Below are 17,892 nucleotides of genomic sequence, written 5' to 3'. Positions count from 1 at the left end.
ATTATTGGCTTGCAAGGTAGCGGAGAGAAGCAAGCGTGTCGTTTGCAGCTCCCCTCACCCCCTACCTCTTGAAATAAAACCGGCAAAAATAAAAAGAGCATTCTGGGAAGCACTTAATAATTTAAACACTCATGAATTAAGAATACAAGGAAAGGATTCCAAGTCTTCCAAGGAGGGAAGAAGGAAGCAGAAGGGACAGGACAACGAGAAGAGCCTGGCCGGGCGCTCGCGTCCCAGGGGGCTGCGCTTGGGCCCAGCCAGGCGCCATCCGTTAAGGGCGCGCGCGGCCCGCGGGTTGGGAGGCCCGTAGAGCCCTCCCGGCCGGCGGGCTGTCGCCTGCTGGAGGTCATCGGGCCCTTGGGGCGGGGGCCCGGCACCCGGCGGCGCAGGTGGGGACGCGCGCGCACAGCCGGCCGGGGCGCGGAGGGCGCACGGCGGCGGGCCCGAGCGCGGGGGCGCGTGTGCGGCCGCCGGGTGCCGGGGCGGCCGGGGGTCGGGGTCCGGGAGGCCCGGGGCCGCTCCAGCGCGGCGTCTTTCTTCTCCTCTCGGTGATGTCATCGGCGGCAGCGGCTGGGAGCCGGGAGGCGGCGGCGGGGGCGGCGCCGGGCGGCCGCCGCAGGTTCATGTGCATCTAATGAAAAGGCACTTGACAGTCGGCCAGGACGCACGCGAGGGAGCGCGAGCCGGCCGGACCGCGGCGCCGCCCGAGCCAATCGCCGTCGCCGGCCTCTCCATGGGCGAGCAGGAGGAGGGGGCGGTGGGCGCAGCCGGCCGGGCCGCGGCCGCTCCGAGGTGAACGGCGCCGAGACGGGCTCGCGGCGCGGGGAGGCCGGGCGCGCCGCCGCTATGAATTCCGCCGAGCAGACCGTTACGTGGCTCATTACCTTGGGGGTGCTGGAGTCGCCCAAGAAAACCATCTCGGACCCGGAGGGCTTCCTGCAGGCGTCTCTGAAGGATGGGGTGGTCCTCTGCAGGCTGCTGGAGCGCCTGCTGCCCGGGACCATCGAGAAAGTGAGTGCCCCCCGGCCCGTGCCCCCGCGGCGGCCAGGCCCGGGGCGTTGGGAGGCCCGGCGGCGGGCGCCGCGGGCGGCTGGAGGCCCCGCGCCCCACCTTGCCCCCGCCGCGGCCCGGGATGCGCGGAGGCGCTCGGGCGCGGGGTCGCTGGCGCCGGCACCTGGTGGCCGCGCGGGCCGGGAGAGCGCGGGGTGCGGAGGAGCCCACGCGCCTCCTTTGTGCGCGGACCCGGGAACGCGGCCCGCGCGGGGGGCGCGCTGTTGGCGCGAGGACCCGGTGGCGGGATCCCGCTCGGGGCGCCATTGTGTGCGGGGCCGGCTGGGGAGGGGTCCGAGCCGCGTTCAAGGGGAACGGCCCCGGGGAGGCCGGGAGGGACGGGGAGCTCCGCTCTGCCCCGCCCGAAGGAGGAGTCGCCCCTCTCTGTGACCTGAGCAGAAAACCGCCGTGCAAAGCGTCCTCCCAGGCTTTGTTTGAACAGCTTTTGTTGGTGGTATCGTACGAGAGTTTCGCCCTCTGTTTAATTGACCAATTGCTATGCATTTTTAAAGGATGCATGTATCAGTAGCTGAGGGCTGGGTTGTGAAATGATTTACTGCCCTCCCCATGAAAGAATGCTCATGTCTCCAAGCCCAAAGGATGGCAGACACAGGGTTGGAAAACCCTGGCATACTTCAAGCCTGGCTTAAAGTCCTAGATTTCAGTTTCAGGTTCGTACCTGATTTTGAACAGAATCCCTAGTCCTACAGACCCTGCTTCTCCTCTTTGTGACTTGTGGTTTCCTCGGGGCTGGAGGGTGAACCCTGGCTGCAACTCCTGAGTGATTCAAGTTTGCTTTCCTCTGGCTCAGCTGACAAAGCAGGGGCGAGTGGAGAGAGCGCTTTTTAAAACGGTGGATCCCTGTATTCAAAGACACTACAGTCTTAGCCCAGTTTTTTTGCCAGTACATAATCTTAGGATCAACAATTACTTAAATGGTGTTAAATGTAGAAATTGAAGTGCAGCATAATTAGGAAAAACTATTTAATTTTTTAAATGGGGTGTATTGGCCCGAAACGCACAGTATCAATTTGCTAATAATAAAATGTTAATTAGGTGACTTTAAAAAGTAAACTGTTTAAACTTTTAAGTTGCCCATGTTCTGGCACTACATTTAAAAGGTCAGAAAAGATTTTATTTAATATGAATTGTGTACGCCTACTAGTTTTAGGAACATATTTATGAAAACAGAACCTGCATTTTAGAGCGAACAGCTGCCTGTCTGTCCAGGAGATTAAAATGTTGCTTCTAAATGAACCTGATGTCACAATAAAATTATGATTTAAGACAAGAATAAGGAGCAGCTCTATCTTTCCAGGCGCTCAGAATACTCCGCTGTCATCTGGATATCAGGACCTCTGGTAATAAAAGACAGATGTTGAAAGGCATTGAAAATGCATGCTAAGTTTACCAAAATAGGCTTATGTGAAAGACTTCCATTTCTAAAAGTGAAGCTTTAAGAAACTTCGGAGGCTGTTTGATAAAAACATGTCATTATCAATGCATATGTTACTTGGCATATTAACTGCATTCATACTGACCGGCAGACTTCAATAATCACTTTCTTTTAAATGTAGAAAGATTTTCTTAGAAAACTAGCATTCCTTTCATCTCGGAAACAACAAAGAGAGGAATGATTAACATGTTTAATTTGCAGAAGCCAAACTGAAACAACCCAACATGTTCTAAAACTGTGGTCATTTGAAACTTCTTATAGCGTAACTACCCTTTTATTCCCCCCGGGCCCCAACTGGTTTGTTTAGAGGGACACAGTCACAGTGAAAGTTCAACGTCAAAGTAGCAAATTAGAGACAGAGCTACCGATTCTCTGTGGTATGAATGTAGGTTTGGGCAGTAAACTGTTAGCCATTCTCCACCTCTGGAAACCCTGGGTTTTAGAAATGTCACGAGCATTTTCCATTTCCCAAGAAGAGTTATTTAGTTGAACTTTCCGATGTCTGCGTGCACACTGAATGACGTCTGCCAGAGAGCTCACACGCTGAACAGCCTTCACCGAATGTGGGAATGTTAGTCTGAGGACGTTTTTCCTTAAAAAGGAACATTTGGGAACTTCACCGAGTATTCACATGGAATTGAAAGGCTCTTAACTTGACCCCAGTTTGCTACGTGAACACACAGAAGACTGATTAACGGGATGTAAGCAGCCTGCAGCTTAACTTTTGCAAATTCACAAAATGTAACACGACCCATTCAGCCGGCGATAGCATAGTGCAGAATGGAGAAAAGTGTCGAGGTGGCTTGGGTTTCCCATGTGCCTTTTATTAAGAAAACATGTCGTAGTGTGTTTCATGCATTCTGTTGGTTTGTTCTGTTTTAGGGCCAGCAAAGAGGGTGAAGAATGAAGGGCAGGTTCGTTTCAGTTCAGATTGTTCTGCTCATTTTAAAAAGCGTTCTGTGGAGGTTCCCCTCGTGCTTCTGTTGAGGTTCCCCTCGCGCAGCCTGCTTTTCTTTAGGTGGAAGGTCAGCCAGGGACGAGAGGGGCTGTGAAAAGAGACACATTGAGTTATCGCCAACGCTGTGTTCTGATACGTTCTCTGCCGTAGGGGAGAGAAAAATGGGTGTTACAAGGTCTCCTGAATCTTCGTGTATGAGGCTCCGCTGCTTTGATTTTGTCTAGTAGTGGCCAGGATGTTTTGCCGACCTGCCCACGCTGTTTGCTTCCGTCATTCCTCCTGTGATGAGAAACACACGAAGGCTGGAGACTCCGGGGAGGCGTGTGAGCCCTGAGCTCGTGAGTTAACACTTTAAACATCCCTGGGCTACTTAGTCAGAGGGGGTGAACTTGAGGGGCAGTCATGTTCCATCCTCTGCAACTTCCTTAAGACTAGGAAGACACATTCAGATGATGGAAGTCATGAAAGGCTGCTTGATTTAGTTAGTTAGTCAGTCAGTCAGTTATCGGCCACACCACGTGGCTTGCGGGATCTTAGTTCCCCGACCAGGGACTGAACCCGGGCCCATGGCGGTGAAAGAGCGGAGTCCCAGCCACTGGACGGCCAGGGAATTCCCAAGGCTGCTTTAATTTTACGTGTAACTGCAGCAGATGAAGTTTCTTGGTTCACCACGAAACACTCAAGGCACCTGGTTCTCTCTCTCTTTGCCCAGGAAAACAGAGCACACCGTAACCCGTAAAATGCTGCCCAGGAGACACTCCATGTGTCAGTGTTTGTGCAATGCACAAATCAGGTGCTGCCCTCTGGCCCTGCTAGATGCCCTGGGTGTGCGTGTGTGTTCAGACTGGTTTAAGCTGTTGGCTGTGTTTTAGCTTCCTAGGGTTGCTGTAACAACGTACTGCAGACCAGGCACTTAAACACAGAACCCCATTCTCTCACACCCTGGGGACACAAGTCCCGGATGGCGGCGTGGGCAGGGCCGCCCCTCTGCAGGGGTGGGGAGGGTCTGTCCCGGCCTCCCCGAGGCCTCTCGAGGTTCCTGGCTTGGGGCAGCTCAAGTCCAGTCTTCCCATGGCGTCTCCTGGGGTCTCTTCTGTGTCCAAACTTCCGTTTTATAAGGACACCAGTCATTGGATTAGGGCCTCCCTCCCCCAGTATGACCTCAACTGATTACATCGGCAATGACCTTGTTTCCAAATAAGATCACGGTTCAGCAGCCCTGGGGCCTAGGGCTTGAACATATGAATTTCAGGGGTCACAATCCAACCCATAACAGGTCGGATGATATGTTGGAACCAAACCAACTTATTAAGTGTTTACCTGTCTGCAGGGTGTAAAGCGCTGTTGGAGATAAAAAGACTGAATAACAAGTTCTTAAGCGTTTTAGTCCAGGAGAAAACGTAACTATAAAAACAACAGCAGTAGAAATAGAGACACAGATGTAGAGGACAAACGTATGGACACCAAGCGGGGAAAGTGGTCGGGGGGGTGGTGGTGGATGAATTGGGAGATTGGGATCGACATGTATCCACTCATATGTGTAAATAGATAACTAAGAAGAACCTGCTGTATAAAAAATAAATAAAATTCAAAATTTCAAAAAAAACCCCCAAAAAAACCCAAGCAGCGTGGGGCAGAAGGAACTCAAAAGTCAGGATGTCAAGGATGTCAGGATGTCAGGCAGAGGGAACGGGCGCTGAGGAACGAAGTCCTTGGAGGGACCTGCGTCTGGGCTGCCCAGCCTCCGCTGATTTTTCTGACACGTGGATTAGAATATGGTTTGTATTTCCCCAAACTGTGATCTGGCAGTCCTCGCTGATCTTCCACAGACTTGCAGAAAATCAGTGAATTCTGATGCAGCACGGGAAGGAGAAACTGCTTTTTCCTAATTGATTCCTGACTTGCTTTCTGCTCTGTCCTAGGATTCTGGGGCTGGGCGGGGTGGGGTGGAAGAGAAGTCCCAGTGGCCGTCGGACAGCAGTTCTGAGTGTCCGCTGAGAGCAGTTTGCCTTTTCTAGGCCCTTCGGTCCTGAGAAGGACGTGGTCAGCAATGGCAGTGTGGTGTGTGAGGCCTCACTCAGGACCAGCTGGTTTGGAAGCTGGCGCCCTTCCCTGTAGCTGCCGTAAATACCTGCTCAGCAGCGCGGGTGAGGCCCGCAGGGGGAAAAGTTATAGAACACGTGACCTCCTGTGTTTTTTAAGGAGGCTTCTTTAAAGTTTGCAAACTGAATTATTGGCTGTATTAAGGTGCTTCTAATGAAACTGCTTAAGGTTTCAGAATGGCTCATTTTGTCATGATGAACATCTGCCTTTGAAGCATGTGACTTTCAAGTACCATCTTGACCCTGCACCAGGGTGATTCTTGTTTGGGTTTTAGGCCCCATGTAACTGCATTTGCGGGCTCATTCAGAATAACCCCACCTAAAATCAATTTAAATCGGGACTACCTCCAGAGATCTCCCGAGAGCCACACTGGAAGTGCTATGGTGTGGACGCTGGCACGCACGCACCACCCCCCCGCATGCACGCACCACCCCCCCGCATGCACGCACACACACACCTGCGCGCATGCACACACACACGCGTGCACGCACACACACACACACACACACACACAAAATCCCGCACGCACGCGCACGCGCACGCGCGCCCAGGGTGACTTGGGCTTGCAGGGCGCTGGGGGAAGGGCTGCAGGATGGCCTTTCGTCAGGGGCAGCTGCCTCTGGGAGCTCTCCGGTGGGAGGACTCAGCGTCTGTGCTCTCCCAGGACCGCATTCTATTAATAGAAGTGACACCCGTCGTGGCCTTCTTCCCTCATTTCTTTGAGCACTGCCCGCCTTTAGTTACTTCTCTTTCAAAGAAACAACTGTGGGCGCCCTGAGCTGCGGGCACCGTGCTAAACTGCTGTCCCGCTGTCCTCCCGAGTCTCCCCGTGTCACAGGTGAAGACACTGAGACCAGCAGTGGCCGAGCCCGGGCCCCCAGCTGGCTCAGGGTGGAAGGCTCCGCCCAGGTGTGCCTGCTGCCCTGGTCGGGGACCTTTCGGGCTGCCTTAGGGAGCACCCGCTGGGCACCGACCTGCGCTAAGTCAGGGCTGGTTCCTGCTTCAGGGATTACCCTGCATTTACTGGGAATCTATCTAAACCAAGATCTGAAACAATACTGTGTGTGTGTGTATAATAAACTTTTTTGGTAGGGCTGTCTCTAGACTTTTGGACTGGAATCACATGGGAGCCGGAGTCGCCCATGAGTCTGTCACTGTTGGTAGAAGGTGGCAAAAGGCACACCCTCCCTCTGGGCACTCACCTCTGCCACGGGCAGCACGGGGGGGGCTGGGAGGTTTAGCGGTCCCTAAGACCCACTGGCTGCCCCCCCGGGGCCACTGTAAAATGGGGTGGTCCCAGTATGTGCTCCAGAGTCATCCAGTTGCTGTGTGACCTTGGGCAACCTGCGTAACTTCTCTCAGTTGCCTCCTCCTAAAAATAAGATTAACGATTCCTGTCTGGAGGGAATGGCCTATTGGGGCAGTAGGGTCATTATGAGGGTAAACAAGTAGATGTGAGGGGTTTTGTGCAGTGCTGGGCACAGAACAGGTCCTCGTAGATGGAAGTTATTATTATTTTATGGATCAACACGGAAAACTTCTCCTGCTATGTCCAGGAAAACTCTAAGCCCGGATCTGAACCAGAAGGCTACTCGAATCCTGGAATATTTCCTTATTCTCACAACTGGGCAGATTCTTGCAACCTCAGCGGGCTGGTGGCCCCTCCCTTCCCACCCTCCCAGACTACCATCGTCTGGGGTGGTGGGAACACGGAATGTGGCTTCCTGAGCCCTCTGCTGAGCGCACGCAGCTGCTGGCTCGCGGGGCCAGAGGGCCAAGCTGCGGGCTCAGGTTTCGTGTAGATAGAGTTTCACACATGGGAAGGGCCAGGAGTCACAGATGGGCAGTGAGGGCCCACCAGCCCGCCCTGTGTCTGCAGAGGGAGGGTGTTGGGGCCACCCCTGGGCCCTGTGTATCCTGGGTTCGACTTCTGACTTTTCCCCTCCCCTTCTTCAATTCTACCAACTTAGGTTAGGAGAATTTGTTTCCCGATGTTTTTATATTTCTAATGTTAGCTCTGAAGTTTTAAAGTTTTATGAACCAGTCTGGTAGTTCTCAGCCTTGCTTCTGTGGGATAGTGTGCTGTGTCTGCTGCAGTCTAAAGGCAGGGAGATAGGGTGGGGACGTTTACACATTTCCAACACAGTTTTTCAAAATAGTTAAATCTAACGGATGTATTTATCACCTACTGTGTGCAACCTGTACGCGTCATATACACGGAAACACATGCACACACATACATGTGTTCTGTACTGACTTTTCAGTCAAGTCGTAAGAGAAGCCGTCGGGTCTGAAGTGTAAAGCATTTGTGAATTCTCAGTGGAAGGAATACTCAAGACGTCACGCAGCCCAAACTCATCATTGGGTTCACTGAGGGCAGCACCATATGGCTGTGTAAGTTGTGCACTGCACAGTCTAGGGAGAGTCATTCACACTGTAGTCTAAGTGCATGGTGTCTCCAGGACAGTGCTGGGGGAAGGCTCTGGGGCGTGGTGCATAAAGGTGAGCCTCTATGGAGGTGAGCCTCCTAGGGTACACAGCAGATTAGAGGAAGGTTGTGGTAGTTTATGGAGGTGGCCCCAATTCTCCATCCTCCCTGTAGCCATGCCCTGTTAGCGTGACACTGCAGCTCTTCCCATTGAGAGGTGAAGCCTGTTTCCTCACTTCTTGCATCTGAGCTGACCTTGACTTGTTCTGGCCAATGGGACGTGGCAGAAATGACAGGTGTGGGACTTCCCTGGTGGCACAGTGGATAAGACTCCGTGCTCCCAATGCAGGGGGCCCAGATTTGATCCCTGGTCAGGGAGCTAGATCCCACATGCATGCTGCAACTAAGGAGCCCTGGAGCCACAACTAAGGAGCCCGCCTACCACAACTAAGACCCGGCACAACCAAAAAAAAGTAATTAAAAACAAAAAAGAAGTGACAAGTGCTACTTGCTAGCCCAGGCCTGAAGAGGCCTTGTGTGTTTCCATGCCCTCTCAGACCCTGCTTCCACCCTGAGGACCAGCCCGGGCCCCGGATGCTGAGGGATGCAAGACCACAGGGCAGAGAGCTCAACTGTCCGTGCCGAGGCCTCCTGGACCCACCTGCAGCCCACCAACCCCAATTGTGAGAGAGGCTAGCCAAGGTCGGCAGAGCTGCTACCCGGATCAGAGTTCACTGCTGCGTGAGCGAGCTCAGGTGAGCCCAGCCCGGTGGACCTGCAGCCCCACGGACAAAACGCAAGCTCACTTCAGCTGCCACTGAGGTTTCGTGGCTGCCTGTCCTGCAGCCTCACCGTGGCAGTAGACACGGTACAAGTCTGGAGAACGGAAGTGGTGTTTTGTGCGTAACTTTAATTATTATTACACTTAGAGCAGCTTTTTTTAAAGGGACCGATAAAGTTCCTATCTTTTCTTTAAAGAAGGTGAATGTAATTCAGCGCCAGAAAAAGTGTAGCACTTGAAACCTCTTCCAGTTTCTATCTAGTTTTAGTTTAAAATGGGAATCCTCATTTCCAAGTTTGCTTTGAAGTCGCAGTTTCTGGCAGTGAAGTCATGCTCTGGCAGCATGATTTTTTTTTTTTTTTCTTTTTTTTGCGGTACGCGCGGGCCTCTCACTCTTGTGGCCTCTCCCGTTGCGGAGCACAGGCTCCGAACGCGCAGGCTCAGCGGCCATGGCTCACGGGCCCAGCCGCTCCGCGGCATGTGGGATCTTCCCGGACCGGGGCACGAACCCGTGTCCCCTGCCTCTGCAGGCGGACTCTCAACCACTGCGCCACCAGGGAAGCCCTGGCAGCATGATTTTTTAGCAGTCTAACAAAAATCCTTAGAACAGTCTGGTTTGGGTTATTTGTAAACACCCTGGCCTGGGGTGGCCTTTCTCCCTCAGTTCTGAGTGTCTCACTGCTATGCTTCTGCCAGGAAGACACTTTCCCACTGATTTCCTGTGCTTGAGACAGTTTAAGTTCATAAGAGACTTTTAAGTTCCATCTGAAGTTAGCAAATTTGTTCAGAAGTCTTTTGTCAGGAATACAGATTATCTGAAAAAGCCTGTTACTTTCTGAACGCATGCCAAAAGGTTATGACTGTCATTCACTTTACAAAAGAAAGTTAGAGGGGTTTTGACAGAAAATTAGGAGTTTCAGAGAGATCATCCTGGCCCATAGCCTCTGTTCCTTGCTCTCAGGAGGTGTAAGAGGCGTGGGAACACATGGAATCTTCTTCAGGCGATCTTTCTGTGGTGCTGGAGAAATTGCCTTGTTCAACGATGCTCATATGACATTGGTGCTGGTAACAGATTTCTTCCCACGGAAACATGAAATTTTCTGGTCTCAGTTCTCTTATTTGTTAAGGCATTTTTGTTTCTTTTGAAAACAAGCTCCATAAATAGAATGGGGTTAAATTCTCGACAGCCTTGTGTCAAAGGTTAAGCTTCCAGAAAGTACCATACTTTTAAGCCTTGCTTTTAAGTGATGAGAGACTGGAACTGAGTGTCTCCCAGACTTACAGTGGATGAGAGATGGAGAAGAAGAGTTTGTTTCTCCTTCCTCTGACCTCTGACCAAGCACATTTACTTAGATTGAATTCAAGTAACTGCCATGTCAGTGAGCCAAGGCTGGTTCTTCAAATAACTAACAGTAACTATATTTTGTTGGGTGTGAGTCTTTTTTTTTTTTTTTGCGGTATGCGGGCCTCTCACCGCTGTGGCCTCTCCCCTTGCGGAGCACAGGCTCCGGACGCAGAGCACAGGCTCCAGACGCGCAGCCTCAGCGGCCATGGCTCACAGGCCCAGCCGCTCCGCGGCATGTGGGATCCTCCCGGGCCGGGGCACGAACCCGTGTCCCCTGCATCGGCAGGCGGACTCTCAACCACTGCGCCACCAGGGAAACCCGGGTGTGAGTCTTAAGCACCCTGATTATAAATTGTTAGTTCAAACGATATTCTGGGAGTGAGAGAGAACTCACCCTGCCTATGATTTAAGTCTTTTGTTGGCTGTAATAGAGCTTCTACCTTAGGAAGATAGAAAAATATGGGCAAAATTAAACCCACAGCAACTAATAGACAAAAGAGAACAATAAAGGACAGAATGGGAATGGGTGACGTGGAAAACAGAAAATTACTAGAGAAAACCAACAAAACCAAGAGCTTGGTTCTCTGAGAAAAATCAATAAAGTTGATGGGCCTCTTAAACTGGTCAGGAAAAATAGAGAGAAGACACAAATGACCAATGTGGAGAATCACTATAGATTCTACAGTTATTTAAAGGGTAATAACGGGATATTATGAACGTTTTTATGCCGATACATTCTATATCTTAGATGAAAAGTACAATTTCCATGGAAGACACAGACTACCAAAGCTCGTTCAAGAAGAAACGGATAACTTCAGTAGCCCTGTATCTATTACAAAATTTAAACTTGTAGCTTAAAAGCTTCTCATAAAGAAAATTCCAGGCCAGATGGCCTAACTGGTGAATTCTACCAAGTAAGACTTATATCCAGAATGTATAAGGAACTCTCAAGACTCAATAATAAGGAAACAGGCAATTTAAAAAATGGGCAAACGTTTTGAGCAGATACTTCACCAAAGGAGATATACAGATGACAGGCACATGAAAAGATGCTCGACATTATTAGTCACTAGGGAAATGTAAATTAAAACCACAGTGAGATACCACTACACACACCTATTGGAACAGCTAAAACTGAAAAGACTGGTCCTACCACGTGTCGGCAAGGATGTGGATGGGCTGGAACTCTCATCCACTGCTGATGTGAATGAAAATTGTACAGGCGCTTTAGAAAATGGTGTTTCTTGAAATATTAAATACACATCAACCAAATGATTTAGCAATTCCATTTCTAGGTGTTTACCCAAGAAAATGGGACTTTCTTTTTAAATAGCCACAAACTAGACACAACCCAGATATTTTCAACTGGTATATGGATAAACAAAGTATTGTATTTCCATAGAATACTACTCAGCAATAAAAGGGAATATGCTATAGCGTGGGTAAAAATTATGCTGAGTAAAGAAGCTAGAAAAAGAGTTCATACTGTATGATTCCCCTTATGTAAAATTCTACAAAAAAGCCATCATAATCTGTAGTGACAGAAAGTAGACCAGTGCTTGTATAGAGACACTCTGAGGGCACAAGGAGTCCTTTGGAGGGTAGGGGTGTTCATTACCTTGATTCTGGTGATGGTTCCACAAGTGCACATGTGTTGCAACTGCTCCAACTGTACACTAAGTATGAGCAGTTTACTGTATGTGGATCACATCTCAGTGTGTGTTACATGACAGTTTCACCCTGCATGTTGCACAGAGTGGAGCTTTAATTCATTTTACTGCCAGCCCTCTACTTCTGAACCTGATCGTTCAGAAAACGTGTACGGAATTTTACAGTGAAAGTATACTTAGCCTCCTTGCCCAAGAGCTCACTTATTTATCTGTCTATCTTCTCATCAAATCTGTATCAGGTGTCTACTGTGGTTCAAGGATTGTGCTGGGACACTTAATGATTAACAAAAATAGACTCGCATACCATCTAGTGAAGGAGAAGCACGTTAAAGATACTGTTTGAATTTGCTTTACAAATTGAGGTACATGCTCTGAAGGCAAGGAACAGATTTCTCAAAGTGTGTAGCAGAGGAAGCTGATTTACACCTGGCAGATGGGACAGGTGGTGTCTTAGGGAAGGTCTCCTCCAGAAGCAGTACATGAGTAGGCTCTGGCGTGAGTAGAGGGGGTGTGTAATTAGAGGAGCAGTGGGGGACTTCTGGGTAGCCACAGTGCTGAGACCGAGGGAGAGCTCAAGTGCTCCTGGAGAGAGAGCCACGCGCCAGGCCCCACAGGACGTTGAGTGACTTTGGGTTTTAAAGATTTTTCAGAGTTTTAAAGGGAAGGATGATGTGATCAGTTGCAGATTTTGAAAACAATACTCCAAACTTCCCAGTGTGGGAAATGGATTAGATGGGGCCCAGAACGGATGCGGAGAAGAGCGTTATTAAGTTCTTAGTGTGGTCCATTGAGAGCCAGCGGGAGCTGGGATTGGGATGGACACCGTGCTGCAAAAACCACAAAGATGGCGGGGGAGAGGGTGAGGGAAGGCAGTCAGTGGGGCTCCATGGTGGGTCCACGGTAGCTCCCGGGATTCTGGCTGCGCACCGGGATGGCTGGCAGAGTCACCTGTGTGAGTGGGAGCCTGGCCTGGGGCCTAGGCTTGGAACAAGAAGGTCATGAATGGATTCAGTGCTGAGGGTGCTGAACTGGAGCTCAGAGAGGACATTTGGGCGGGGTATAAATTTGGGAGTGACACCATAGAGATGTGAGTGCAAGTGTGCGGTGGTGAGGTTTCCCAAGGGGAAATTATAGGTGAGAACTCTAGAAGGCCTTGGGGACTCAGACGTGGCTGGCCAGGCAATGTGGATGAGCCTGAGGGGCTAAGGAAGGTGGTGGTTAAGTCCGGGGGGGAGTGTGGTGACCTGAAGTCAGTGGAGGAGGATGTCCAGTAGACTGCAAGAGGCCAAGGGAGTGGGCTTCCAAACCCCACACCCAAAAAGCGTTGGCAGTGTGCTTGAAGGGAAGAGGGCTCTGTCACTGGTCATCCTGGGACAGCGGGCACGCCTGGACTGTGCTGCGCAGGCCTGGCTGAGCGCTCAACCCAGTCATTTGTGATCTTAGCAAGGGCGCCTGTGCTCAGGTAAAGGGGGGGAGTGTGAGCTCAGGACAGACAGAGGAGCTGGGGAGGGGGTGTTGGAACGGAGGCAGCTGCGGACACGGAGGTGGGGAGCAGAGAATGTTGGAGTAGAGTGTGGAGCGTGAGAGAGTGGGGGACAGCTGGGCACCCACAGAGGGCCCGCTGGACGCAGGGATGTATGAATTTACAGTGAGTTTTCACATCATGAGCTCAGGAACTCGGAAATTTTGTTAAGAGGAAGTTGACCTTCAGCTGTTTTTTTCTTGATAAAGGAGACTCTAGAAAACTCTATTACTTTCAGTGGCTTCAGGGAAGTATATCTATGGTGTTTTTTCCCTCATTTCCTACCTGTTTCAACATGTGTTCAAGTCCAGAGTGTGCTGAGACTAAACAGTGGTGACTCTGAGCCATCTGAGGTTTCCGTCTTGTCTTAAATGAATTAACGTCAGGTGTTTAATCTTCCCCCTTTGATTCATTTTACATTCATGAATGGCTTTAAAGGTAAAGATGGGGACGTGGCTGAGAACTTACTGCTCTAGGCTGTCTCTGTGTTGAGGACTATTTGTTTTATAATTTTATGAGTATACACACATCTCTCCTGGGATTTGCTTTCTGTTTCTCATTTAGAAAATGCTCACAATTAGTTACATATCATAATAAAAGAAGGGAGATAAAGGTAAATCAAGTGGTGTTTATCGGGAATATTGTCCCTAAATAACCACAGTAAATGTAAGCAGTGTTTAGCTTCTGGGTATTGTTTTTCCCAGTCAAAGCAATAAAACCCGCACTATTCAGCCTGTCACCACGTGTGGGGAATGGAAGCTCACCAGTTATCTTTTCTCCTTAATCCTTCTTCTTTGAGAGGATGGTGGGGAGAGTATTATTGGGAGCGGGGATAGGGAAGGAAGAAGTCTCTCTCTCTCTCTCTCTCTCTTTCTCTCTCATTGAGGAGCTTATGGCTTGAAAATTTCTGGGTTGGGATGGTTTTCTTTTTCTTACAGCTGGAAGTGCCATAGCTGCCCAACAATTAATTTTTTGTATAAAAATGTTTACAATTTTATGTAAAAATGTTAGTGAAATTACCTGATATCAGAGTTAGCAGTACCTGCATTTCAAGCTGTTTTCAAGTAATGATGGGTTTTTCATCGCTTTGTACCTTTGGCTTAGGTGGTTATGTGGTTCTTACACTTGAGTGTGCCCAGATGCGCCTGGACGGCTTGTGAAAATAGACTGCCGGACTCCAGCCCAGAGTCTCTGATTCTGTAGGTCTGGCTGGGGCTGAGGATCAGCGTTTCTCACAGGTGTGCAGGTAGGATCAGCGCTTCTCACAGGTGTGCAGGTAGGATCAGCGTTTCCCACAGGTGTGCAGGAAGGATCAGCGTTTCTCACAGGTGTGCAGTAGGATCGGCGTTTCCCACAGGTGTGCAGGCCATGCTGATGCAGCTGGTCCAGGGGACACATTTCAGCACCTCTGACGGCCCACTGAGCTCCTCAGCCCAAGAGTACTGTAACCTGGGACTAGCCAGACTGCATGCAAGGCAGTGCATCTTTAAGAAGACGGGAGACCGAGATGTGGTCACCTGGGAGCTTTTCCACAGGTGAGCACAGGCTGCTCGCCTACCTGGATGTGGCCCCCACCCCCATGCTTGGGAAATTTCCTAACCTAGTGCCTTTTAGTTCGGGACAGAGCAGACCCCATGCTGCTTCTCTGTGGGCTTTGGGGGCATTGAAACATGGAGGTAGAGAGCCTGGAATGAATCCTGCCTTGGATTGGGAGGGGCACTTGGAGTTTATCTGGAAGATGGGGTTCCTCATGTTTCTTTACATCTAGAAAATTGTTGCATAAAACAGAAGAGAGGGACTTCCCTGGTGGTCCAGTGGCTAAGACTCCACACTCCCAATGCAGGGGGCCCGGGGTTCGATCCCTGGTCAGGGATCTAGATCCCACAGCCGCAACTCAAGAGATCCCACACGCTGCGACTAAAGATCCCATGTGCTGCCACTAAGACCCGGCACAGCCAAATAAATAAATATTTAAAAAAATACACAGAAGAGGAACACCATCCGTATTGAGGCCAAGCTCAGGAGGCTTGTATGAGATTTAATAAATGTATTATTTAAGTTGAGGCACTTAAGGAGGAATCCTTGAAATATTCATATTAGGGTTGGGGGGAACTATAGCTAAATAAGATGATGAGTCACTAAAAGCTACCAAAAGGTATGGAGACACCTGTGGGTAAGCTGTGGGTAACCTGTGGGTAACCCTTACCTGTGGGTAAGGGCTCTCTTTGAAACGACAGCTTTCGGGGGAGGGGTAAGTCACCCGCACTGCTGAGCTGTGGCGGGGGGGGGCATCTGGGTCCAGCGAGTAGGTCTGCTGAGCTGTGCCTCCGTCCCTTGCTGCTCCCAGGGGCCGTGGGCCTAGGGTCCTTAAACTGGGGCCCTGCTTCTCCGCAGGTCTGCAGGGTCTGTGGCGCATGCTGGCCTTCCACCGCCACCGAGGATGTGCGTCTTGAGTTCATTCCAGTCTATGCTTTTCAATTCAGTAGCCAACTAAGAATTCACTTTGTCACTGAATACGGAGAAAACAGAGATGGCTTCTGGCAACCTCCCAGACCCCTACCCACGTCTGGTCACAGGACCTGCTTTTCTAGGTGTCGTGGCGGAGACGAGCTTCAGCGACCGTCTCCTCGCAGTGAATGAGTCTGGAATCACCTGACAAGGGTTTTCAAGGTGCCATCATAAAAAGGCTTCAAAAACGATTACAGATTCTCTTGAGACAAGTGAAGAATAGGAGATCGCAGCAAAGAGAGAGGGCTTATGAAAAAGAAACATACGGAAATTACAGAGCTGAAATACAGAATAACCGAAGTAAAGCTCACCGGCTGGGCTCAGAAGTGGAGTGGAGAGGACAGAACCTGGGGACAGAGAGGAAGCAGGCTGAAGGAGGGGGATGCGGTGAGGCTGCGCCTGCCTCCCGAGGCCGCGGGGAGACGAGCTAGCGGACCAAGGACAAGCGGCAGCTCTGGCGGCGCCCTTCCTCACTGCTTTCCCTGTCCCGCTCTCCCCGTGTGTCTCTCAGCTCTGCAATGTCAGAATCACGAGAGAGGGCCTCATCAGCTTGTTCCGGCCCCTTTGTGAAACTTAGGACCCGGGCATAAGGCAAGCCTGTCCCCACGCAGGTCTCATGGGCGGCTGTACAACGTGCCAGCCGCCGACAGGAGCAGAGGCCTGGGGGAGCCAGCCAGCTGGTTCCGGGAGCCCCGCTTCGAGGCAGCGATCTTCCTTAGTGACAGGAGACGGCGCTGAAACCAGAGTGCTGGCTCTCAGCGGCGCCCGGCTGACCGACGCCTGATACCCACAGAGCGAAAACGGAGCCCTGGACGCCGAGCTGGCGGTCCTCGGAGGGCTGGGCAGCAGCCGGGAGGCCGGCCTCAGACGGAGCCGGTGGTAACAGGATGCATCCGTCAGCCGTGACAGACAGGGCTTAGGGTTTATGGTAAAACCCAAGAGCGTCTTTTATGTCTCTGTAATGTTTTGTCTACGGTGATTATATTTCCAAGTGTTTTTCAGCACAGTTGCTGTCTCAAATATTCAATTCTCATATGAGACCAATTATATTACTTTTTGGTTCTAGGTGCTGTCAGCATCACACCTTCACTTCAGGTGGCTATAACCAAGTGATTCTGGTACTGAATTAGTGTCATAGGCAAAGGTCCTTAATTAAACCATTAATTCACTGAACCAATAATATACTAAGTGCTTGTATGTGCCAGGTGTTGAGATGTAACACTCATCAAACAGATTGCCGGTGGGGCATATATTTCACGGCACAGGGAGGTATTCTGGACGCGTACATAGTACGCAAGCAGATTGCACAGCACGTTGGACAGTGATAGGGCTACGGAGAAAAATGGGGGGGCCAGCAATTAGGGTGGCATTGCAGTTTGACTTCTGGTAGGTAGGGTAGGCGTTACAGAGAAGTGACATTTGAACAAAGACTTGATGTATGTGAGCAAGGTGTGACGTGTATATTGGGGAGAAGGGAATTTCAGGTGGAGAGACTAGGCTGTGCAAAGGTCCTGAGGTAGGAGCCTGCCTGGCAAATTCTGGGAACAGCAGAGGCCACTGTGAGTTGGGGGAGAGTAGCAGCTGGCTGATGATGAGGTCAAGGAGGGACCGAGGGAACAGACCGTGCAGGGCCTGCTCAGCCATCATAAGGACTTTGACTTTAAAAATAAATGAGTAGGGGCTTCCCTGGTGGCGCAGTGGTTGAGAGTCCGCCTGCCGATGCAGGGGACGCGGGTTCGTGCCCCGGTCCGGGAGGATCCCGCGTGCCGCGGAGCGGCTGGGCCTGTGAGCCATGGCCGCTGAGCCTGCGCGTCCGGAGCCTGTGCTCCGCAGCGGGAGAGGCCACAGCAGTGAGAGGCCCCGCGTGCCGGAAAAAAAAAAAAAAAAAAAAAAAAATGAGTAGACTTTATTTGCAGTTTTAGGTTTCCAGAAAATTTAGCAGAAAGTACACAGAATTTCCATCCACCCCTCTCCACTTTCCCCTATTATTAACGTCTTGTGCTAGTGTGGGACACCTGTTACAGTTGATGAAGCAGTACTGATACATTACTAAGTAAAGTCCATAATGTAC

The 17,892-nt window shown here is 50.8% G+C and overlaps 1 protein-coding gene across 1 annotated transcript in view; it reads left to right on the top strand.

Moving 5' to 3' along the window:
• Nucleotides 1-846: 846 nt before the first annotated feature.
• The window catches only part of ARHGEF7 (Rho guanine nucleotide exchange factor 7), a gene marked incomplete at its 5' end in the record, with an annotated part of 126,809 nt that continues 109,763 nt past the window's right edge, over nucleotides 847-17,892 (top strand). Inside the window, one exon of the mRNA XM_082675796.1 lies at nucleotides 847-1,011. Within this exon, the coding sequence (XP_082531922.1) occupies nucleotides 847-1,011 (165 nt within the window). The remainder of the gene's footprint in view (nucleotides 1,012-17,892) is intronic.

Source organism: Grampus griseus (genome assembly GCF_964374135.1).
Source record: "Grampus griseus genome assembly, chromosome: 18".
In the NCBI taxonomy this organism is placed as follows: Eukaryota; Metazoa; Chordata; class Mammalia; order Artiodactyla; family Delphinidae; genus Grampus; species Grampus griseus.
The sequence above is the reverse complement of the archived record's forward strand: the minus strand, read 5'-3'. Positions and strand labels throughout refer to the sequence as shown.